The 23,233-nt window shown below is 32.8% G+C and overlaps 1 protein-coding gene across 3 annotated transcripts; it reads right to left on the bottom strand.

Moving 5' to 3' along the window:
- Positions 1–1,914: 1,914 nt before the first annotated feature.
- On the bottom strand, positions 1,915–13,441 carry Stoml2 (stomatin like 2). 3 transcript variants are annotated; one of them, XM_074138611.1, is made up of 9 exons: positions 13,274–13,441; positions 12,944–13,027; positions 12,504–12,651; positions 8,852–8,972; positions 8,513–8,640; positions 7,667–7,822; positions 5,041–5,156; positions 3,400–3,528; positions 1,915–2,179 (listed from the first exon to the last, which is right to left on the bottom strand). In XM_074138611.1, the coding sequence occupies exons 1-9, from the start codon at positions 13,313–13,315 to the stop codon at positions 2,012–2,014; spliced, it is 1,092 nt and encodes a 363-aa protein (XP_073994712.1). In that variant the 5' UTR covers positions 13,316–13,441; the 3' UTR covers positions 1,915–2,011. The 3 variants fall into 3 exon arrangements, with proteins under 3 accessions (XP_073994712.1, XP_073994713.1, XP_073994714.1); XM_074138612.1 differs by lacking the exon at positions 13,274–13,441 and adding an exon at positions 13,113–13,252; XM_074138613.1 differs by lacking the exons at positions 12,944–13,027; positions 13,274–13,441 and adding an exon at positions 12,719–12,835.
- Between the last annotated feature and the right edge of the window lie 9,792 nt (positions 13,442–23,233).

Here is a 23,233-nt window from a genome sequence, read left to right on the forward strand (position 1 = left end):
TTAGGGGAAACACTCTCGAAAGAAAACCACAAGTTTGGGAAGAAATGTAAGGGAAGAAGATGTGTGTCTTTCTCCATAGTTTAACCCCTATTATGCTTACTGCTGCAGATATACAGGGTGAATCAGTAAGTAATGTCCATAGGCCTACTCTGTGTAGTACATCTATAGTGTACTTCAATGACGTATTGGCCAACTTCATATTTTCCACTGTTCTTGAGTGACGTCAAAAAAGTAATGTTTTTAGAAAAAAAAATTAAGTGACGTCACTCAAGAACAGTGTAAAATATGAAGTTCTTCATGAAATTCTCGTTTTCCATTAACCATTGAGATATATTTTTCAACCAAATTGGAGTGTTCGCGTTCTCCCTAAGTGGAGTAGTTCCCAGACCCCCAGCTCATTGAATTCGCGCTTGCAGTCCCACAGCATCACTTCTTCTCTGGAAAATGTCTGATAAACTGCTGATTAAGATTTTTTTTTTTGTCTCTTCCTAAAACAAACTTACAATTTCAAGTTATAATTTGATTAATTAACCATAATCCAGTATAATAAAAGTAATGTTACATTGAAAAAGTGGTGAGGTCCGCAGTGCTGGATATTATCGCTGATTTCAAGCGTCGTAGCACGCGTTTTTGGTATCCTTGGCCCGGTATACCGGTTTCGGACTTCCAGCTATTATTAGAGGACTTAATTTGTTACGCATTATTAATTCTGATGAAGTCAGGAAGAAATCAAATTTAATAAGGTATGAAACGTTGTGTAAATATAACCGTGGATGCCGCTTGAATATGTGTAAATATACTGATGCCAAGTATGGGGCTTCTTAGCAGCTGATACGATTGAAAAAGTACGATGAGTTTTCATTAAGAAACTATTTAAGCAGCCTAAGAACACCTCTAATTATTAAAAGCGCTTGAGTAGAGTTTGAATTTCAGATAGTCTGAATAAATGATAGCAGGAACCTTAATTCTAAAGAAATTGGATAACATTCATGTTGGAGACTTGAATGGTTAAAGGGCGATCATGTTCCTTCAGGTTACTGGCACTAAGGTGAGTAGTGTGTTTCCGGAAGGTGATGAGATTGTTGTGAAGTAAATTTGCCTGCAGCTTAAGTTTTCTTTTTAGTTAATTGTTTAATGCTTTTTTTCTCTAAGAAAACTTGCACCTTTCCTTTACTACTACCTAATACCTTTCGGTACCTTTTCAGCGCGAAGTCTTGGTGAGAACCACTTCTGAAGTGAAGAGCGTATTTCTTTCATCTTTAACCTTTTTCTGTTCCTTTCTTCACTATTTTTTTAGAAATGAGAGCGATTAATCTTTGGAAGAAAATTATATATTTAGTTCGTTGTTTTATGTCTTAAAAGAGATGTTTTAAGTAAATTTTTGTTAATGCTAAAAAGTTCTTTCCGTTACTGTTGAGAGAACCAGTCAGCGTGGCTGCTTAATGTCATCATCCTTGCTTCTTTAGTTTGGTGTTCCTTTTCCACTCAACTTTTTTAAACCCAATAACACACACTGATCTTAGCGCTTAAATGTTTTGCTAAAATTTGGTAGGTAATTAGGTAGGTTAGGTACCGCGCGAGTTAATGAATTCATGAAGTGAGGCACTGGATTTGAGCGCGAAGATGGATAGTTGGGAGTTACCTACCTTTTCTTACCGACAGAGAGAGCAATACGTGGTTTTGCAGTAACCACGTGCTGAATCAGTGAGCCGACTAGAGAAATCATGGTAAGTTAGTTCAAGAGGTCTAACTTTTAGATCTAATTTGTGGTTTTGTTTCACCAGAGTTTTCAGTCCAACTGAGGCAATGTGAGTTTATAAGTGAGCTCACACTGCTCTGGATTGCATTACTTTGTCAAAATTTATATGAGGATTAAGACACAATAACTGCCGGTGACAGCCATAAAAGAGGAGGTTAATGCCAGTTAGATGTAATTACATAAAATAAACTTAATAAAATTAATTTTTCTTAAGAGCTAGATACATTTGTACACCAAAAAGCTTATTTATTATCACATAGCATCGGTTGGTTTTACAACTGAAGGTTTTTCTTCGAGATTAAGCTGACTTTTCATTGGCAGTTCTCGATCACCTCTTAAGATTGGTGCAGGTTCTAATTTGCCTACATCTTCAATAGCCGTCTTCTGTGTATTCGAGACTGCGTTATAAATTGCTAATGCCTGAAAACAGAAAAAGGTTCAATTGAGGTGATACAGGTTAATAAATAGCCTTTAAAGTCTGAAAAAGTGTGGGGCCACAAAGGGTCTATTTTGACCTTTTAATTAATTAATTAATAATTATTATTACTTGATACAACTGTTAATAATACTAATTTAATGGAGTCCTTAATACAATTTACTCTTTTTTTTCAATCTCTTGTTGACTTTTAAAATTTGTACAGTAAAAACAAAATATGGTGAACAATTGCATGACTTTTTCTTAATGCAGCTAAGGTAATTAAATATTCTTAAAACATTCGATTTACTTAAAGTTAGTTGATTCCAGTATCAAATATTTTCTCTTTAAAGGAACCATTTAAAAAAAAAAAAAAAATTTTGGAGCTCTGAAATTTCTCATTTTCATGTGAAAAAAAAAAAATACATAAAACGCCAGAATAAGTCATTTTTTTCAATGTCGTAAGCGAGTTTGTTGCTTAAAACATCGGGACTACTCTTGAAAAAAAAAATTGTTTTTTTGTTCAATATAAAAAAATATACATTCCTTTGCTAAGTAATAGAGCTGACAATGTTCTCAGCAAAATTCAACCCTAACTCGAAGAAACATGATTGCTTCTAAAGTATTTTATTTAATGGTTAAAAACTGAAGTGTTAATAATTGTTCACAACTTCAAGTTCAGAGAAATACATTTTCTTTTTCAAGAGAGAGAAACATTTTAATGCAAATATTTGCAAAACAAAGGGTGCTGCCCAAATAGATCGGGTTGCTAGACACACAATAAAAATCTATTAATAATTATTTCCAATTTTGACCCAAATGCTTGTAATCCTTTGCACTTTGCAGCTGAATTACCCTTAATAATTCAAAACTATTATAATTAATATAATACAATTTCAAAATAGAGAGCAAGTGAAGACCTTAGGGAAATGTAGGTGAACCGAGATATCTAAATAAATTTTCACTTCGCTCTAACAACCGCCATGCTGCAAAATGGTTATTGTTATTGTTATTTAAGTTGTTAAATTTTGTATGAGAAGTCTGAATAACTACTCGGAAAAAAAATTTTGAATTTTACACCAATAAACTTCATTCTCATTACCAACCGTCAGAATACTTTTTGGATAGTAGCTTAGATTTAACTCCGGAAAAACAAAACTTTTGAGACCCGAAGTGAACACTTACGCAAGCAACTAATCAATTATCTACTCTTAAGCAAAATTACCTGCGATACAAAGGCAGATACGCTAGATACGTCGCTTGGTAATATCACCGTATTGTTCATTTTAGCTAGGTTCTTAAATGCGTCTATGTACTGTTCAGCGATACGTAACGAAGCAGCATTATGACCTTCCTGCAAATAAAAGAGTCCATGATATACTCACATGTAAAGTATCAGGTTATACATATAAAAAACCGTACAAAGCCCTCATGAAACGAATGTTTCGGATCTCCAATAATCCAGTTTAACAGTAAGTAAAATATACAGTATTATGAAACATTTCTCTCATGAGGCTGTCGTCGTTTTTTAAAACATGATTCAAAATATCGATTAATTAGCCTTCACTTAAAATAAAAGACATATACAGTATGCAGAATTTGGCGAACTCAGCCTTTCTAAGCCTGGGGTGTATAAAAAAAATGATAGTTTTTTAAAGTAAAGACATTTCATGGAAGTTCAACACCATTGATATATTCATCTTTAGACTTTTAAAAAATGGTTCGAGCACTAGCTATGGTCGCACAGTTTCTTGCTGGGAAAAGAAGTTAGTTATTCAATATTTTTATTTTACACTAATTTTATCTTTAAAATATCATGTTGACTTTTATTTTTGTTTCGTTCATTCTTACTATACAAAATTGTAATTTTTAAGAGTTTTCAATTTATAACGCATTAGACACACCTGCGCAAAGTAAAAAGAATATTTCCGATTAAGTTAAAACTTTTTTGAAACTCGTTCTTTATGAAATATAAAGGATGAATTGGCATAGTTTTCCTGTCATAATACTCGGGTGCTAATCTGATTAAAATGTTAAGCAAAAATAAAAATAGTTGTTCCACAAATAGGGGGGTTGGTTAGGGTAAAAAAAAAAAAAGTTTATGTGGCAAAGTAATTGGAATAAGTAATTTTCTTCCTCAGGCTGAATTATCACACATAATTACAGTGTGATTAAAAAACTTACAATAATATAAACTGTAAGTAGTTTGTGTCAATTACCTTAATCTAAGCTGCAGCAATTGTAGTAGACAGTATCTGCCACTATTGGTGCAGATATCTTCCTGTTCCATAAACTAATTTAAAAGATTTGTCTTTGTGTTGAATATAATCTACTTTTGAATACAAATTAAACAGCTGACCATGCACAGAATACAGAAAAGGTAAAATGGAGCTTAGGATGGTGGCATACGACAATGCGTTATTGCCAACTACTCTCAAACAATCATCTGATATGCGCTTTTTTATAAGAAGAGGATTTACTGGCTGAGGCTGGTATGATTAGAATGTGCGTCGGACGACGGCATTTTCGGTTGGAACAAGAGAAGGTAATTCGAGAAAAAGTCGATGTTGTGCGCTTTTCTTTTTTTTTTTTAATATGAAGGATCAAGTGCATAGAATTTTATTTTAAAATGGCCCAGCGTTATCTAGTTTTAATTAATGGCAATTCACGCCTGCCCTTTAGTACAGTTTTTTATTTATTATAACTTCTCCGAAGTTGAAATCCGGAGTTAGTAGATAGAAAATCCTAGTAATGGTACAGAGCGAAGGCTCAAACATCTGGCAGAAAGATGACTTCCAGTTATCATTTAGTATTTTATGCACCCCATTATAATAAAATTTTATGAAAATAGTGATTTTTACTAAACCTGAGTCTCTAGTGCTTTGGCCACAATAGTTAATCCTTTGGCTCGCGCTTCGGCCAACGCGAGCATGGCTTGAGCTTCACCCATCGCTTTATTTATTTGTTCTTGGCGTTCTGCCTCTATTTGAAAACACATGTTTTTTAAAAAAAGTTCTGTTAAATGCAGATTGACTAGAACCTAATCTAAAGTCAGAGGCGTATCCTAGCTTTTGACCCAAGGCATGCTATAAGCAGTAATAATTTCTTATATATTTGAATATCGTACACAACATCGTATCGTATATAACATTTTGTCGATGAAATTTTAGCCTTTCATAGTTTTTTTATAAATTTCATATAGCAGTTCCAAACTACATGCAGCTACTAATGAAAGTCTCAGAGTATGCGTAATGATTCCCAACCGTCACTAATTTTTTATTCTTTATTCATAAATGGTTCGAATATATGCACACATCTTTTCGATCGACAATTTTGCAGGGAAAGTAGTGTTCTAGAACGTTCTTAAGTTTTTATAACAAATTGAAAGATATTATGACAGTAGAACTATTTATTTTAAAATGTCTCATCGCCAAATACATTTGCAACAGTCTTAAGTGAACGTTCCAGCTGATATATGAAAACTATTTATCATTATATCTAAAGAAAAAAAGTGATACATGGCGAACCAAAATAAATGCAAATAAAAAAAAAAATTTTTTTTTGTCTTAAGGTTTTAACAAGGTCAGCTCCAATCCTTCTTATCACAAGTGCACTTTTTTATCAAGACATTTGCTCTGTGCACTTCTTTTTCAGCTATCTATATTTATTTTCGGATAAAGAGAACTGCTCGTGATTTGCTCAAAATCACATTCTTTAGTGGACTCTTCGAATTTGTGCGAAATATGGTCAGAATCGATTCGGCGCGGAATTCCCCACCAATGAATTGTCGCACCAGTGTATAATTATTTAGAATGAACCTACCAATAAGGTTCAACAATTAAAAATTCTTCTATAAGTCAATATTTACATTAATTTTTTTTTTCTGCAACGACGTGCTACCGAATAATTAAGCCCCAGTTCAGTTACAGTGGAGACGTTTTCAGGAAGCGAGGACATTGCGCCAAATAATGATAAATGGTCTCTCGCGTTGTCTCCTCACACCATGTACAAAGGACGTTGAGAGTATTCAGTTGACCACCACAGAAGCATGCCCAGCCATCACGTTAAATACTCATTACTAAATCCAATAAGTACATCGTACTGTTCGTATTATAACATTATCATCCTGTCAACAACCTCTTACCTAATTCACAGCTTTTCAGATTCTTCTTGATAATCCGGTCAATAATAGCTTCGAGATTGCCAGGGCAGGTTTGGGACTAGAGAATGAGTGCTAGACAATTTAAGTTGGGCTAAGACGTAAGCTCCACACACACACAAAATAATAATATGAAAAACGTAGGCAGCACTCAGAATGGTCAGAAAGAAAGAGAAGAGGAGAGGCAACAAAAAGTGGATAAGAGGGGAAAAGGCCCCCAAGTCAGCAAGTGGTTACCTTAGTCTGGTGGAGAATTCAAAATCTGAAACCCGGACTAACAGCAGCACCAAACTGCCTAGCAGGGAAAAAGCTTCGACCAGAGGTAAATAACCTAATCATGAAAAAATCGCCACTAACGTGAGGTGAATAATTTCAGGGCTTATGTCAGTGTTAGTGAAGAGATACTACTGATGGAGAAATCAAATAATTAATTAAATCCAAGTTTGACTTAGGGACTAAAAAATATCAAGACAATAGATAGATAATTACTTTGTCGCACCTAAAATAGGGTCACACTTTCAGTTTCTCTTAATCTTCTGATTTTAATGATACAATTTATTTGAGTTTATACGAGGTTGGAGTTTCATAAAATATTAAGGTATTTAAGTTCATCTTACTAAAGAAAATCTAGGTCTAATGTATTTATCTGCATTTAATGTAAAAAATAAATCTTATAGCGGGTAAAAGTGCGCAAAAGAAAAGATGAAAAACGGCCCAACATAATATAGGTAATAGTATTCCGTGTAAGCGGAATATAGGCGGCAACGGTTGGGAAAAAAGATTTAAAAAGTAAAGAAATTATAGAATTTATAATGGTAAAAGTTAGCCAGCCTTAATGAATTTCTGTAAATTTAGTTGAAAATACTTATTTCATCTGATAGCAGAGTTCAAATTCAACTTACGAAACAAACCAAAAATTTAAAAATACCGTGTAGTACGAGTATTATTTTTGTAATATGAATCTTATCATAGTTTTTTATTTATATCCTTTACGATTACTGTTTAATTTTAAGAGACTTTCAGTTGTTGTCTATGTAATATATTAGTTTTATGTACATAAATATTTTTATGTCATTGTTTTAATACATTAGTAAAAAATACGAGTACATTAAGCATGTATAATTTTTTCCGATTGCTTTTCACATTCTTACTCACTTTCTATTTTAATAGCAGTAGGATTAATTAATTAGTAGTACTATTAATTACTGTTAAACTACCTGTACGTACACACTTGGGTCGTTTCAAAATGAATTAAGTACAAACAGAGGTATGCCTTGTATTCAAAAATAAGCCAACTGCCTTAAAGTGCTAGCCTATCTACACACACAGTTACCTGATGCCAAAATCCTTGATGTCCGCTGCCCTTCTGCTACATTTATGTCTGCTTCACGTACGCCTTCAGACTCCAGTATGGCTGCGCGTTTTTTTCTTTCGGCTTCAACTTGCATCTGCATGGCCTCTTGCACGCGGACTGGCAATTTTATGTCACCTGTATGATGTTTAAAAAATTAAAACTTCTTTACTTAATTTATATAGTAGTTTTGGCGAATTTGAATTTCTGTCGGGCTTCCGTAAGCATCATCAATGTAAAATGATAGCCAGAAACCTGTGTTTGTTTCCTAAGTCTTCAAATTCGCTCATAGAATTCAGTGTAACTTCACCAGCTTTAGGCTACGCTTTACGCTTTAAGCCGAAGTAACAAAAGACTCTTTTTTACACACTCTCCCTCTCTCTCTCTCAACACTCAAGCGTACTTGGTACTATTTACCAACAGCTCTTTATTACCTCCTTTATTGCATTAGTAATGCAATTAGCTTGTATTAGCTAATGAAAAAATTTATGATGTTTAAAAAATGGACAATTAAAACAGTTTGGGGAGGGGAATATGAGCGTGGAAATGTATTAAAAAATGTATCAGTACTTTCGATTCCAGATTACGGGCATCATCAGAATGAGGAAGATTGGGGCAGCTGCTCCCTACGGCCACAGACAAAATAATCATGAAAGAATAAATATAAAATGAAAACTGACTAAATGACTGAACCAAAAAAGCTAAAAAAAAACAACAAAATGTACCAGTACCAGGTCGTACAATGTTCTCGCAGTAACGTCTCAATACCCTATCGTGCTTAAAACATCTTTATCTACATAACTAAATTGATATGTATTCTGTACTTACGAATTTCGTAGCGTAAGCAAGTGATTCCCCAAGCTTCGCTAGCCTTGTTAATCGATGCAACGATTCCTACGTTTAGACTCTCCCTTTCTCTAAACACGTTGTCCAAGGATATCTTACCAATTTCAGATCTGCAATAGTAATAGACTTTGAGCTTTAGGATGCACAGCATTAAGTCTGTGAGGTTCAAACTTGGTCAGAGTATTTGAGCCTCACCCTAAGTGCTTTAACTAAGTCAGCCCAGCACTAACTGATGTAAACATAATTTGAAACCTTAACCAATCTGCCCTAAATACTTTTCAGAATTTTTACTCTGGCATAGTTTTTAATTATCACCATTACCTCATTGTTGTTTGGGCTAACTGAGTTATGGCAAATTCTGGATCCTCAACGCCGTAACTGGCCAGGTATGGGTCCAAAACTCTAAGGTATAGAACTCCATCGATGTTCAGAGTAACATTATCTAAAATAACAAACAAATCAATAGTGAATGAAATGTTTACGGCTTAAAGCAGAGTCATTATATGGTGGCGGTTCAGTATGCGTTTAGCTGTGGCAGGGCACACTACTCGAGTAATCACTCAAAGCATAAATCTGGCAATCAGTGCGGTCCTGTAAGGATTATTTGAATACAGGTTATAGTATACTATGAATAAGAATAAATATTTATTATGATAAATATATACAATAAATAAAGGAGTATAAATGTATAACAAAACATTTCAACCTTCTTAACTAAGTAGACAAGAGAAAAGTTAGGTGAGGAGGATTGGATTGCAGGAAAAAAGGAGGAAAAACCTGCAGCTAAAGTAGTATACTATGATTACCGTACTCTGCCTGATATCACTTCGTATCCGTTACAATCTGTTACTTAATATGGTTCATGGCGCTGAAATTTTGCAGAGTAGAAGTTAAAGGTTGAGTTGTATTAGTACAAAAATAATTTTTTTTTAAGGAACCGTTTTCGAGTGATAAATGAAAATATAATTTTAAGAAAGAATGTTGATTACCGAAAGCAAGAAGTTGCACGGACTTGTACATATGTACGTGATTACGTAGGCAGACGTATTCCAATACAAGTTGAAATTGTTTATTTTCAGATTAAGGAGACAATCATCAAGCACTACTCAGAGCACATACGACAGATGGACTTACAGTAATGACCGTTCTGAACTTCATCCATCGCAAGGAAATGTTCAGTGAACGCATACATTACTGAAGCAACTAGCTATTATTTTCTTTTCTCATTAGTATTTATTTATTTTTCATATTATTTTTTTTCTATTTTATGACTTTAGCTTATTTATTTTTTTGATTTATTCACATCGTATTGACTAACAGAAAATATTCTGCCTTAATAAGAGAATAGCAATAAGATATATATATAACATATAAGGTTATATATGAAAGAAATAAAGGTGGTGTACAGGCTGTATGCTGCATTTGTACTAGCAGAATCTGATTTGGTCCTATTACAATTTCTAGACCCTGTGCCTTTATAAGTTTTCGAATCTCGCCGTTATCCATATTCAATGGAGTTAAGCATCCCAACTTCTAACAATAACAAGATTATTTGAGGTAGGCTAAACAGTATGGTGATAATTGCAGTGATAAGCATTGCAGAGCTAGAAATGTTCAGTGTTAGTAATGGAGAGAAGTAATAGTTGGTAAAAGTGGAAAGGACCGACGACTCGAGAGAAGTTCTGGGGAAACAAGTATCTGTAAATACCTTTCCTCGCCAGCCAGCCACGGCCACCCAGTTACAATTACGGCAAAGAGAATACAGCTGCCCCTGAAACCTCGAACCCTCCTGATGACACCAATTCACGGAGTTCGGTATTTATTTGGCTAAGAAACATCCCATAATAATCCTAGGATAAAAAGCCAGGAGAGTTATAGCAATAAATGTGAAGTTAATTAAATTCAGGATGGAACCATTGTTACACTTGTTCCGAAAAATACTGAATATTGAGAGATAGAGAAGAAAGTTTTTGGTGGTACAGTACATCATTTTCTCAACTTCCTTAAACTAAGTTCGGCTCTAAAATTAAGAAAAAACTACAAATTAATGGAAGAGACCAAGTTGGCAAAGGGCCAATAAAACAGCTAGTAGTTGCTAGAAAAAGAAACATCACCATGAAGTTGCCCTACTATAAATCGAGTACTACAGGATATTATGAAAGCTGCCGCACCCCAATTAAAATGAGTGAAGTTGATAGATCAGGCAGGCAGGGCCAACATACGGCCCCCGATTAATCTTTCAATATTAGTTACTTAACTGCCAATAATTGGACGAATGAATTCGGGTTAATTCATTATTATTATTTTTATTTAAACCATTGTATTCTTTTGTAGTCTTCGGTGTGACAGATAAAATTTACATTTGAAAGCTGTGTTATCAATAGCTACTACCAGCCAGATATTAAGAAAATAAAAGTGATGCAAAGCAATTTATTGTACCGAATTACTTACATTTATTCACAAAGTTCATTATAAAATTTTGTTTAGTTAAATGAATCGGTTTTGTATTTAACATTTTTTAATTTTAATATTTTTTAATTTAATATTAATAATATTTTTTCCGGCCCGTGTAAAAAAGTTTTCTTTCCAATTTGGCCTGGAGGCAAAAACTGTTGGGCACGCCTGAGATAAAAGCTGTATAGGCCCACTTCAGGGAACTCTTGGGCTCAAGAAAATATATTAGAACTGAAATGTCATCTTCACACTGTCCAGCTGAGTTTTCCTGACATTAGTTCGTTAATGAAGGCGATTAAATCAACCTCGATGGATACGTCCCCCGAACCAGGTGAAGTGCTGATTCGCATTGATAAGTATCTTAAGGTCGCCCTCATTTTATGGGCCATGCGTACCTGAGCCTCTTCACCTAGGACGCACTATTCTAATTTACTAGAGTAAAGGTGCAACAAGCGATATCTTATTCTGGCGCCCTCATATTCGTTGACTCATTGTATTCGATACTGAATTGAGGAAACAAATAAATATCTTTACGTTAAAGTTTTGTGAGAAGATCCAGAAGCTGATCGTCACAGAAGTGCTAAAAAAACTTGTAGGCGTGTTGCCCTGCCATTATAGGTACTATAACGCATTGGAACGTTGTCCAAATGCTTTAAGATTATCCTCCTCAAATTATAACCTTAGCGAGTTAAACATGAAGTTAAAATGCGAAAACTCGTCTTTAAAATCTAAGTGAATTTTGATTTATAAAACAAATTTTCAACTTGGATGACAAGTGAGTACACTTTAACAATCCAATACCCGAAAACAGTGGGTTGTGCAACTAATCTGCTCTTCCTGTTCCCAAAGAAAAAATACTGCGTAAAAGATAATGCTCTGCACGTGGTGGAACATTGAAGGACTGATGCTATTCTGATGGGCGTGGTGCCTTCACATCTTAATCAGCATAATTTGATAAGGTCAGCACAATTCTAAAATTGCGAGTTTTAGAAAAAGATTCTTAAACCGAAAGTATCCTGAATGGACTTTCTACTAATATCATATGGCTAGTATGAACAGAGCAAGAGCAGTAGAAGGCAGGTGCATGAGGAAAAGACTGGAGGAAGGAAACGCTTGAAATTGGCAGATAACCTCTTCGACATTTTCAGGGATCTTAACCTGTCAATGGTAGCAGTCAGAGAAAAGTGGCAAAAGAGTTTTGCAGATCCTCTACAATGGAGGTAGAAGAGGACACCGAATAAGTAAGTTTGAAGCTGATTAAATTATGTTGTATTTCGTTTTTCGCAGGCAACCATCATGAGATGAGAAAAGAATTAAGCTATGTATTTAAGTTATTTCTAGAAATCACTACGCAGAAATCTGTCCAACAGAGGTTACTGAAGAGTTTTTTCTTTCTTTCTTTTTGCCTTATGTACTTAGCGAACATACTGAACGGTTATCTAATAATTAATTTAATTGTATACACACAGATTACACTTACTGAACCATATTCTGTAACAGACAAGGTTAGAGTACTTACCTGACGTTATGGCACTTTGTTTCGGAATATCAATAGCCATTTCCTTTAAACTCTGGACATACTTGACTGAATCAAGAATTGGGAAAAGAATATTTAAACCTGGTTCTAAAATCCGATGGAATTTGCCCATGCGTTCAACAATCCAAGCCTAAAAAACAACTCAAATAAAATCAAGCTTTTAGACAGTGAGCTCACATTTTTCTGGACTGCCATACATGGTCACATGTTTAGCGAAAGAATTGAAATCACATCCTCACTGAGAACAGGTCTTATGAGTGTACAGCCCAGCTCCAGCAATGTTCTTCTTCAAACTGATTGCACTGGCTAGTGAGCTCATACTGCTTTGGACTAGACTACTTTGTGGCCATGTTTTGAAAGAGAACAGAAATTTCATGTACAATTTGTAACATTCCTTAAATGAGTATATTAGGTACACTAACCTCTTGTTGCGGGATGAACATGATGATTGTATTAATGGGGGCTGAACTTCTCAGTCTTCGTGTAACGGTTAACTGACTTTGCCTCTACAGGAACATAAACGCATCTTAGCATAAATTTGATTAAGTAATTTAAAAAATAATGCTTAAAAATTAAACAACACTCAGATGCCTTTAAACATTTTGGTTATGCGAGGCAGCATCGCGTTAACCTCAGGAAGTGTGACCCTCTAGTGGAAATCTCTCTGTTAAGGGCTCTTCCACAGAACCAACCGGGTCCTTCAGTTGACTGCACTCAAGTGTAAACAATCATTATGATCACATAAAACTTACTGTGAGTAAATATTTTGAACATGTCCTGAAATTATACGCCATTAGAAATGAAAATATAGTACATTAAATAAACAAATCTATGCACTTTCAATACATGCTTATACTCGGCAAGCTTTAAAATTTTAACCTTCTATAATCGGTTATAAACGTAATTAGTAAGATTCGAAGGTTGCAAATGGTTATCGTTAACACACTTTTAAATTTCTCTACAAAAAAAAAGAAAAGTGATATCTATTTTTAGAATTTGAAAAAAAAATTAACAAATTCAGGGTGTTTATGAGGAATTCACGAATTTACTCTTAAGTGTACATTCAATAGTTACAACTCTTAAATGACAATTTTTTTTTGTTCAATAATAATAATATACTGGTCGGAGCCCCGTCTTATGTTTTTAAGGCATTCGAGGAAAGTTTTATCCATGAACTTGCTCAGTAAATTTGTTTCAAATCAGTAAATGTTAATCATTTAGATTATTTTTACAGAATTTGTCACACCCAGTAATTAATGTAGGGCAATCAAGTTGGTTCCAGCAAACGTCAGTTAATCGTAATCAAAGCAACAAAAGTTTGTTTTCACAAATTGAAGTTGTTTATAAGACATTTTGATAAAATAAGGAAAAAGCTGGTTTACCTAATCGTTTTTTGACTGGGCAGTCAGATTTATAATTTTTTGAAACGGATAATCCGGGGATGACCTCTTTGTGAATCTAATCGTTAAATCCTCACCAATGGCTCCACTGGCAATGGTTCCTTCATTACGTTCGCCTCTCATGGACTTGAAAACATCTTTTTGCATAAAAAATTGATCCTTCCTTACCCTAACTTTTTTGAAGGTTGGCACATTAATTATTTAAAAATCACTTGTCTTCTTCAGATGAAGCATAAACTTATTTTTTGTCATTCTAACAATGTAAGGTTGCATTCTGTGGAGGTCTAGCAACGGGTCCGTCTTGAGTATTTTACCTGGAAATTATTTGAGATATTACACGGATGGTTTCAAGATAGATTGAAGGTCTGAAGCGGAATCTCCTTTTGTATTATTAAGGATCACTTTGTGATGCTCCTTGAAGAGCAAACCAGTGTTTTCCAGACCCAGTTTTTTGCTATATTCTCTGTTGAGCTTTGATTGAGCGTACTTGCAATTCTCTCACAAAAACGTTTGCATCTGAGCAGATATTCAGACTGCATTGAAGATCTTCTAATCAGGAAGATTAGTATTAGAATGTTCTAAGAGACAGGAAGAGCTTGCTTATTTGAAAGATAAAAGATTGAGATCGAGATGAAAGACAGGAGCTGACACAATCTGCGTTTTAGTATAAATCAGTTTGAAAACCATCAGCAGAAAAAGTGGAACATGCTGGAGTTGGTAATCAAGTGTGCGCAGGAAAATCTGCTGCCAAACAGAACTGAAAGATAAATCAACTATCAAATAATTTATGCTGTTAAAGGTCTTAAACAAGGCTCTTAAAGCCCTTTTAGGGAGACAGGCAGTAGAAATACTTTAGCCAATAAACTCCGTCATAGAATCCTCACTTGGAGACTAGGTCGATAACAGTAAATGACAGTTCCACCAATTCAAAGACTTGGCTGAATCTGGTGTTTACACCTTTTGAAAGCTGTTCAATAAAAATTAACACCAATGTATGGCTCCCTTGCCATATAAATCAACATCCCAAGAAAGTGGCCTTTAACCAAGGGATGTAGAAAAGGGGTTCATGGTAACTATAGAAAAGAACCATTCAGTAATCTATATTTCCAATCAATCAACAGTAGAGGAGAAGGAGATAAGCGATAGATATAAAAAAAATTACGGCAGATATCGTCCAGCTGGTTCTTCTAGAAATTAGTTCTCAGACAGAAGGTCCAGATTAAAATTTAGGACGAGGAGGAGAGATGACAAATAAATGCGCTCACTCTGCCTCCTATGCTTGAATTATAAGGAGTCATTAGAAGAAAAGGGTTCAACTTAATTCTTCTTCGAGTGGATGGAGGTGTAGTATTAGCTGCTTAATGAGTAATTCATAATAATACATATTGTGTTTTAATGAACGTATGGTATAAGACATGTCACATGATTATTACTACATTGTTAGCCTTGAAAAATGTGTTAGAATAAACATTTAATTATTCTTTTTTGCCAATAATATAAGGTCCAATGATCTCTTTTACACTTCTTTATCATTTTCCGGACAGATATATCTAAACGGAATTTCTCGGACTCAATTAATCAAATGTTTTCCGGTTACCAGAAATTTTATTTGTATTGCTTTAATTCTTTCCTAACTACCAGAAATTTTAATTGTATTGCTTAATAAGAAACCCTTATAGTACCTTCGAGTAGTAGCAATTTAGCTCTTCGTGAGTAGCAAGCTAAACCTCTTACAGGTAGTGCGTGCAGTCTTAGTGATTCTAAACATTATTATTGCCTAGGGCACATACTTTACTCGCTCCAAGATTTTCAACTTTTCTTCGCTCTTCTCACATTAAGATAGTGGCCGTTCGCCAAGAGTTCAAGCCAAGCAGAAGGAGGTCGTAAAACCGTAAGTGTACTTACGTTAATTTCCACTAAGGAATTATAGTTGGTACACGCGCACTTGCGACACTGCAGTGCAGGTGCAACGCTTAGGTAAACAATAGGACAAATTCACCATCCTTTCAGAGTTATCTAAGTGCTAGAGTGTGCGACTTCTGGCCAGCAGCCTATACATTACAAATTCAATTTAGCTCTACAAGCACCAATCGTAATTTTTTTCCCTTAAAAAAATTGTTTTCCTTACTTTATACATGAACATTTATTTACACTAGCCACTGCTCCTCCATGAATTAAAATTATTTTTTCTTGATCTAAATTTACTTGCAATTATAAAACATAATTAATAATTAAATTATCAATAATTTAATATAATTATTTATTAACAATTTAATTATTAAAATTTTATAACTTTTCAATAACTTCTATTGCAATTTCATTAAAAGACAATTATATTAATGTAACTCATCTTTATAAAACCATATTTAAAGAAAATAAATTAAAATAAAATAACGACAATTTTTCAAGTGGTGATTACAGTCATTTGTATTTTGGCTCTTATCATTACTATTGGGACTAAACGTCTTATTGCGAATGGGAAAGGTTTTACAATGAACTCTATCCCCGACTGATTTTTAATTTCTTTCTTTAAGTATTTCTGAACCATTTATGAACTATGCTGTGTTTATTGAACTATATTACAATTTATTTATTTTTCTCAATACATCTAGTAAGATTACAGTGCTTCAAAAATTTAACATGGAGTGAATACAAAACTTTACACAATAAATATTTCCAATTTTATTACAGGCTAAGCGAAGATTATTTTGGCAACAGAATAAGAAGAAGATAACGATCTAATTTTGGAATTTCTTTAAATTTGTACATAATGTAATTCTGGAATACACCTTTATGAAAAGCAAATATAACATGAGAAAGAGAAAATATGACCTAAGTTTTTCAACTTCCCAAGGCCCTAACCCCAGGGCCAGATTTTCCTATAAGCTAACTAGGCTTCAACCTAGAGCCTCAAGATCAAGAAGGGCCTACATTCAAATTGTTAGCAAAATTAAAATTACACTATTTTAAAAACATAACATATTATATATTAACATTTAACATATTGTAACGAAGTTGACCTGGGCAGAGAAGAAAGGCCTAGATTGTTCTAGGGGTTGAGCGATCAAAGTCGGTAACAGGCCACCACTGTGTGAACAATAGGGCGGTCTCTACCTGAGGAGAAAAGAAAGGCCTAGATTGTTCTAGGGGTTAAGCGACCAAAGCCGGTAACAGGCCACCACTGTGTAGACAAAAGGACCGGTCTCTACCTGAACTAGAAAGGAAAGGGCTAGATTGTTCAAGGAGTTTGTGACCTGTGTAAAAGCCAGCCAAGAGAAAGGCCTCAGTTGGGGTGGTGGCATATGTGTTTCCCAGCCAGTGATTGACAGGTGAGAGTGAGACAGACGGAGTTGGAGAGAGACAGAGAATGGGAGGAGGCGGCTCACAGCTGAGGTGGTGGCAGTATGTTTTCTCCAGCCAATGAACGTCAGGAGGGCGTGGAAACTTATGCTCAGAGAGTTGGAGGAGGGCAGTCCCAGTTGGAGGGAGGCACGCAATTAAAAGGAGGCAGACACAGCTGGAGAAGTCAGTTTTTTAAAGTTCTTAATGAGTTGTTAATCAGTTTTAAAGAGTTATTAGAGTTTAGAGTTATTAGTCAAGTTTATGAGTTAGTTTTGAGAGAGTCAGTGTTGCGGAATGCTTCAAAGTTAGCTAGTCAGGAGGTCAGTCAGTTAGTGAGTAGAGCTTTGTTTGTGTAGCAGAGACTAGTGCAATTCGGTGCAGTGCGGACCAGTGGTCAAACGGGGAACAGTTTTGTGGCGTTACGTAGTGAGTAAGTAACAGTAAACTGTTGTGACTGTTGGAAATGGTGACTGTAATGAATAGCGTTAGTTGCTAGTAAATGTTAATGTGAGTAAAGGTAATGTGTTAATAAATCAGGTTATTACTTACAAATTTAGCGAGTTTTATTATTTAATCAAACCCACATATTATAAAATAACTAGTGGCAGGCATTAGTTGTGTAAGTAAAGTTTTCTTAGTAAAAGGACAAGAAAAACTTTACAATATTGATATATATCACAGTAGTGATTTTATTATTATTTCTCATGTAATTTACAAACTTAAAAATGGGAGGTAAAAGGACCTTATAAGTGGAATAGCCTAGGCCAAAAATCTGTCGAGAAGGAAACCAGATATTTAGAGTTAAATTTTCGTTTCGATGGAAACAGTGAAATCTTTAATTTCAAATATCTCAAAAACTATTTGATGGATTTTGTATATATTTCACCTGTATAAGGAGACAACTTGTGTCTATAATTTTATAAAGTTTCGTAAAAATCTGTCGAGTAGTTAACGAGATATTTTGAGTTAAATTTTCGTTTCGTCTGAAACAGTGAAAAATTTAACTTCAAATATCTCAAAAACTACTCGATGGACTTTGTTTATATACTACCTGTATATGGAGACAACTTTTGTCTATAATTGTATAAAATATCGTAAAAATCTGTCGAGTAGTTAACAAGAAATTTAGAGTTAAATTTTCAGTTTCGAGAAAATTAGAGTTAAAAAAAGTGAAATCTTCAACTTCAAATATCTCAATAACTATTTGATAGATTTTGTTTATATATCACTTGTATATGGAGACAACGTTTTTCTATAATTGTATATTAAATTTCGTAAAAATCTGCCGAGTAGTTAAGGAGATATTTAGAGTTGAATTTTCGTTTCGTTTAAAACAGCAAAATCTTTAACTTCAAATATCTAAAAAACTACACGATGGATTATGTTTATATTTCACTTCTATATGGAGACAACTTTTTTCTATAATTGTATAAAATTTCGTAAAAATCTGCCGAGTATCTAACGAGATATTTTCGTTTCGATGGAAGCAGTGAAATCTTTAATTTCAAATATCACAAAAACTACTCGATGGATTTTGTTTATATTTCACCTGTATATGGAGACATCTTTTGTCTATAATTACATAAAATTTCGTAAAAATCTGTCGAGTAGTTAACGAGATATTTAGAGTTAACTTTTCGTTTCGTTTGAAACAGTGAAATCTTTAACTTCAAATATCTCAATAACTATTTGATGGATTTTGTTTATATTTCACTTGTATATGGAGACATCTTTTGTCTTTAATTGCATAAAATTTTGTAAAAATCTGTTAAGAAGGAAACGAGATATATAGAGTTAAATTTCGGTTTCGTTTCAAACTGTGAAAACTTTAACTTCAAATATCTCAAAAACTATTCGATGGATTTTGTTTATATATCACTTGTATATGGAGACAACGTTTTTCTATAATTGTATATTAAATTTCGTAAAAATCTGCCGAGTAGTTAAGGAGATATTTAGAGTTGAATTTTCGTTTCGTTTAAAACAGCAAAATCTTTAACTTCAAATATCTCAATAACTATTTGATGGATTTTGTTTATATTTCACTTCTATATGGAGACATCTTTTTTCTATAATTGTATAAAATATCGTAAAAATCTGTCGAGTAGTTAACAATAAATTTAGAGTTAAATTTTCAGTTTCAAGAAAATTAGAGTTAAAAACAGTGAAATCTTCAACTTCAAATATCTCAATAACTATTTGATGGATTTTGTTTATATATCACTTGTATATGGAGACAACGTTTTTCTATAATTGTATATTAAATTTCGTAAAAATCTGCCGAGTAGTTAAGGAGATATTTAGAGTTGAATTTTCGTTTCGTTTAAAACAGCAAAATCTTTAACTTCAAATATCTCAAAAACTACACGATGGATTATATTTATATTTCACTTCTATATGGAGACAACTTTTTTCTATAATTGTATAAAATTTCGTAAAAATCTGCCGAGTATCTAAGAGATATTTTCGTTTCGATGGAAGCAGTGAAATCTTTAATTTCAAATATCTCAAAAACTACTCGATGGATTTTGTTTATATTTCACCTGTATATGGAGACATCTTTTGTCTATAATTACATAAAATTTCGTAAAAATCTGTCGAGTAGTTAACGAGATATTTAGAGTTAACTTTTCGTTTCGTTTGAAACAGTGAAATCTTTAACTTCAAATATCTCAATAACTATTTGATGGATTTTGTTTATATTTCACTTGTATATGGAGACATCTTTTGTCTTTAATTGCATAAAATTTTGTAAAAATCTGTTAAGAAGGAAACGAGATATTTAGAGTTAAATTTCGGTTTCGTTTCAAACTGTGAAAACTTCAACTTCAAATATCTCAATAACTATTTGATGGATTTTGTTTATATATCACTTGTATATGGAGACAACGTTTTTCTATAATTGTATATTAAATTTCGTAAAAATCTGCCGAGTAGTTAAGGAGATATATAGAGTTGAATTTTCGTTTCGTTTAAAACAGCAAAATCTTTAACTTCAAATATCTCAAAAACTACACGATGGATTATATTTATATTTCATTTCTATATGGAGACAACTTTTTTCTATAATTGTATAAAATTTCGTAAAAATCTGCCGAGTATCTAACGAGATATTTTCGTTTCGATGGAAGCAGTGAAATCTTTAATTTCAAATATCTCAAAAACTACTCGATGGATTTTGTTTATATTTCACCTGTATATGGAGACATCTTTTGTCTATAATTACATAAAATTTCGTAAAAATCTGTCGAGTAGTTAACGAGATATTTAGAGTTAACTTTTCGTTTCGTTTGAAACAGTGAAATCTTTAACTTCAAATATCTCAATAACTATTTGATGGATTTTGTTTATATTTCACTTGTATATGGAGACATCTTTTGTCTTTAATTGCATAAAATTTTGTAAAAATCTGTTAAGAAGGAAACGAGATATTTTGAGTTAAATTTCGGTTTCGTTTCAAACTGTGAAAACTTTAACTTCAAATATCTCAAATACTATTCGATGGATTTTGTTTATATATCACTTGTATATGGAGACAACGTTTTTCTATAATTGTATATTAAATTTCGTAAAAATCTGCCGAGTAGTTAAGGAGATATTTAGAGTTGAATTTTCGTTTCGTTTAAAACAGCAAAATCTTTAACTTCAAATATCTCAAAAACTACACGATGGATTATGTTTATATTTCACTTCTATATGGAGACAACTTTTTTCTATAATTGTATAAAATTTCGTAAAAATCTGCCGAGTATCTAACGAGATATTTTCGTTTCGATGGAAGCAGTGAAATCTTTAATTTCAAATATCTCAAAAACTACTCGATGGATTTTGTTTATATTTCACCTGTATATGGAGACATCTTTTGTCTATAATTACATAAAATTTCGTAAAAATCTGTCGAGTAGTTAACGAGATATTTAGAGTTAACTTTTCGTTTCGTTTGAAACAGTGAAATCTTTAACTTCAAATATCTCAATAACTATTTGATGGATTTTGTTTATATTTCACTTGTATATGGAGACATCTTTTGTCTTTAATTGCATAAAATTTTGTAAAAATCTGTTAAGAAGGAAACGAGATATATAGAGTTAAATTTCGGTTTCGTTTCAAACTGTGAAAACTTTAACTTCAAATATCTCAAAAACTATTCGATGGATTTTGTTTATATATCACTTGTATATGGAGACAACGTTTTTCTATAATTGTATATTAAATTTCGTAAAAATCTGCCGAGTAGTTAAGGAGATATTTAGAGTTGAATTTTCGTTTCGTTTAAAACAGCAAAATCTTTAACTTCAAATATCTCAATAACTATTTGATGGATTTTGTTTATATTTCACTTGTATATGGAGACATCTTTTTTCTATAATTGTATAAAATATCGTAAAAATCTGTCGAGTAGTTAACAATAAATTTAGAGTTAAATTTTCAGTTTCAAGAAAATTAGAGTTAAAAACAGTGAAATCTTCAACTTCAAATATCTCAATAACTATTTGATGGATTTTGTTTATATATCACTTGTATATGGAGACAACGTTTTTCTATAATTGTATATTAAATTTCGTAAAAATCTGCCGAGTAGTTAAGGAGATATTTAGAGTTGAATTTTCGTTTCGTTTAAAACAGCAAAATCTTTAACTTCAAATATCTCAAAAACTACACGATGGATTATATTTATATTTCACTTCTATATGGAGACAACTTTTTTCTATAATTGTATAAAATTTCGTAAAAATCTGCCGAGTATCTAACGAGATATTTTCGTTTCGATGGAAGCAGTGAAATCTTTAATTTCAAATATCTCAAAAACTACTCGATGGATTTTGTTTATATTTCACCTGTATATGGAGACATCTTTTGTCTATAATTACATAAAATTTCGTAAAAATCTGTCGAGTAGTTAACGAGATATTTAGAGTTAACTTTTCGTTTCGTTTGAAACAGTGAAATCTTTAACTTCAAATATCTCAATAACTATTTGATGGATTTTGTTTATATTTCACTTGTATATGGAGACATCTTTTGTCTTTAATTGCATAAAATTTTGTAAAAATCTGTTAAGAAGGAAACGAGATATTTAGAGTTAAATTTCGGTTTCGTTTCAAACTGTGAAAACTTCAACTTCAAATATCTCAATAACTATTTGATGGATTTTGTTTATATATCACTTGTATATGGAGACAACGTTTTTCTATAATTGTATATTAAATTTCGTAAAAATCTGCCGAGTAGTTAAGGAGATATATAGAGTTGAATTTTCGTTTCGTTTAAAACAGCAAAATCTTTATCTTCAAATATCTCAAAAACTACACGATGGATTATATTTATATTTCATTTCTATATGGAGACAACTTTTTTCTATAATTGTATAAAATTTCGTAAAAATCTGCCGAGTATCTAACGAGATATTTTCGTTTCGATGGAAGCAGTGAAATCTTTAATTTCAAATATCTCAAAAACTACTCGATGGATTTTGTTTATATTTCACCTGTATATGGAGACATCTTTTGTCTATAATTACATAAAATTTCGTAAAAATCTGTCGAGTAGTTAACGAGATATTTAGAGTTAACTTTTCGTTTCGTTTGAAACAGTGAAATCTTCAACTTCAAATATCTCAATAACTATTTGATGGATTTTGTTTATATATCACTTGTATATGGAGACAACGTTTTTCTATAATTGTATATTAAATTTTGTAAAAATCTGTTAAGAAGGAAACGAGATATTTTGAGTTAAATTTCGGTTTCGTTTCAAACTGTGAAAACTTTAACTTCAAATATCTCAAAAACTACACGATGGATTATATTTATATTTCACTTCTATATGGAGACAACTTTTTTCTATAATTGTATAAAATTTCGTAAAAATCTGCCGAGTATCTAACGAGATATTTTCGTTTCGATGGAAGCAGTGAAATCTTTAATTTCAAATATCTCAAAAACTACTCGATGGATTTTGTTTATATTT

This window comes from Rhodnius prolixus, unplaced genomic scaffold (assembly GCF_049639745.1).
Source record: "Rhodnius prolixus isolate KJV_2025 unplaced genomic scaffold, Rpr scaffold_11, whole genome shotgun sequence".
In the NCBI taxonomy this organism is placed as follows: Eukaryota; Metazoa; Arthropoda; class Insecta; order Hemiptera; family Reduviidae; genus Rhodnius; species Rhodnius prolixus.

Excerpts from the sequence above, each read along its gene's own strand:
- Stoml2 (XM_074138611.1), bottom strand. The coding sequence starts at position 13,315 with ATGGCGTATAATTTCAGGACATGTTCAAAATATTTACTCACA. Across the intron at positions 7,823-8,512 it reads TTGCTTACGCTACGAAATTC|GTGACATAAAATTGCCAGTC; the intron begins GTAAGTACAGAA and ends AACATCATACAG. Across the intron at positions 2,180-3,399 it reads TATCTGCCTTTGTATCGCAG|GCATTAGCAATTTATAACGC; the intron begins GTAATTTTGCTT and ends TTCTGTTTTCAG.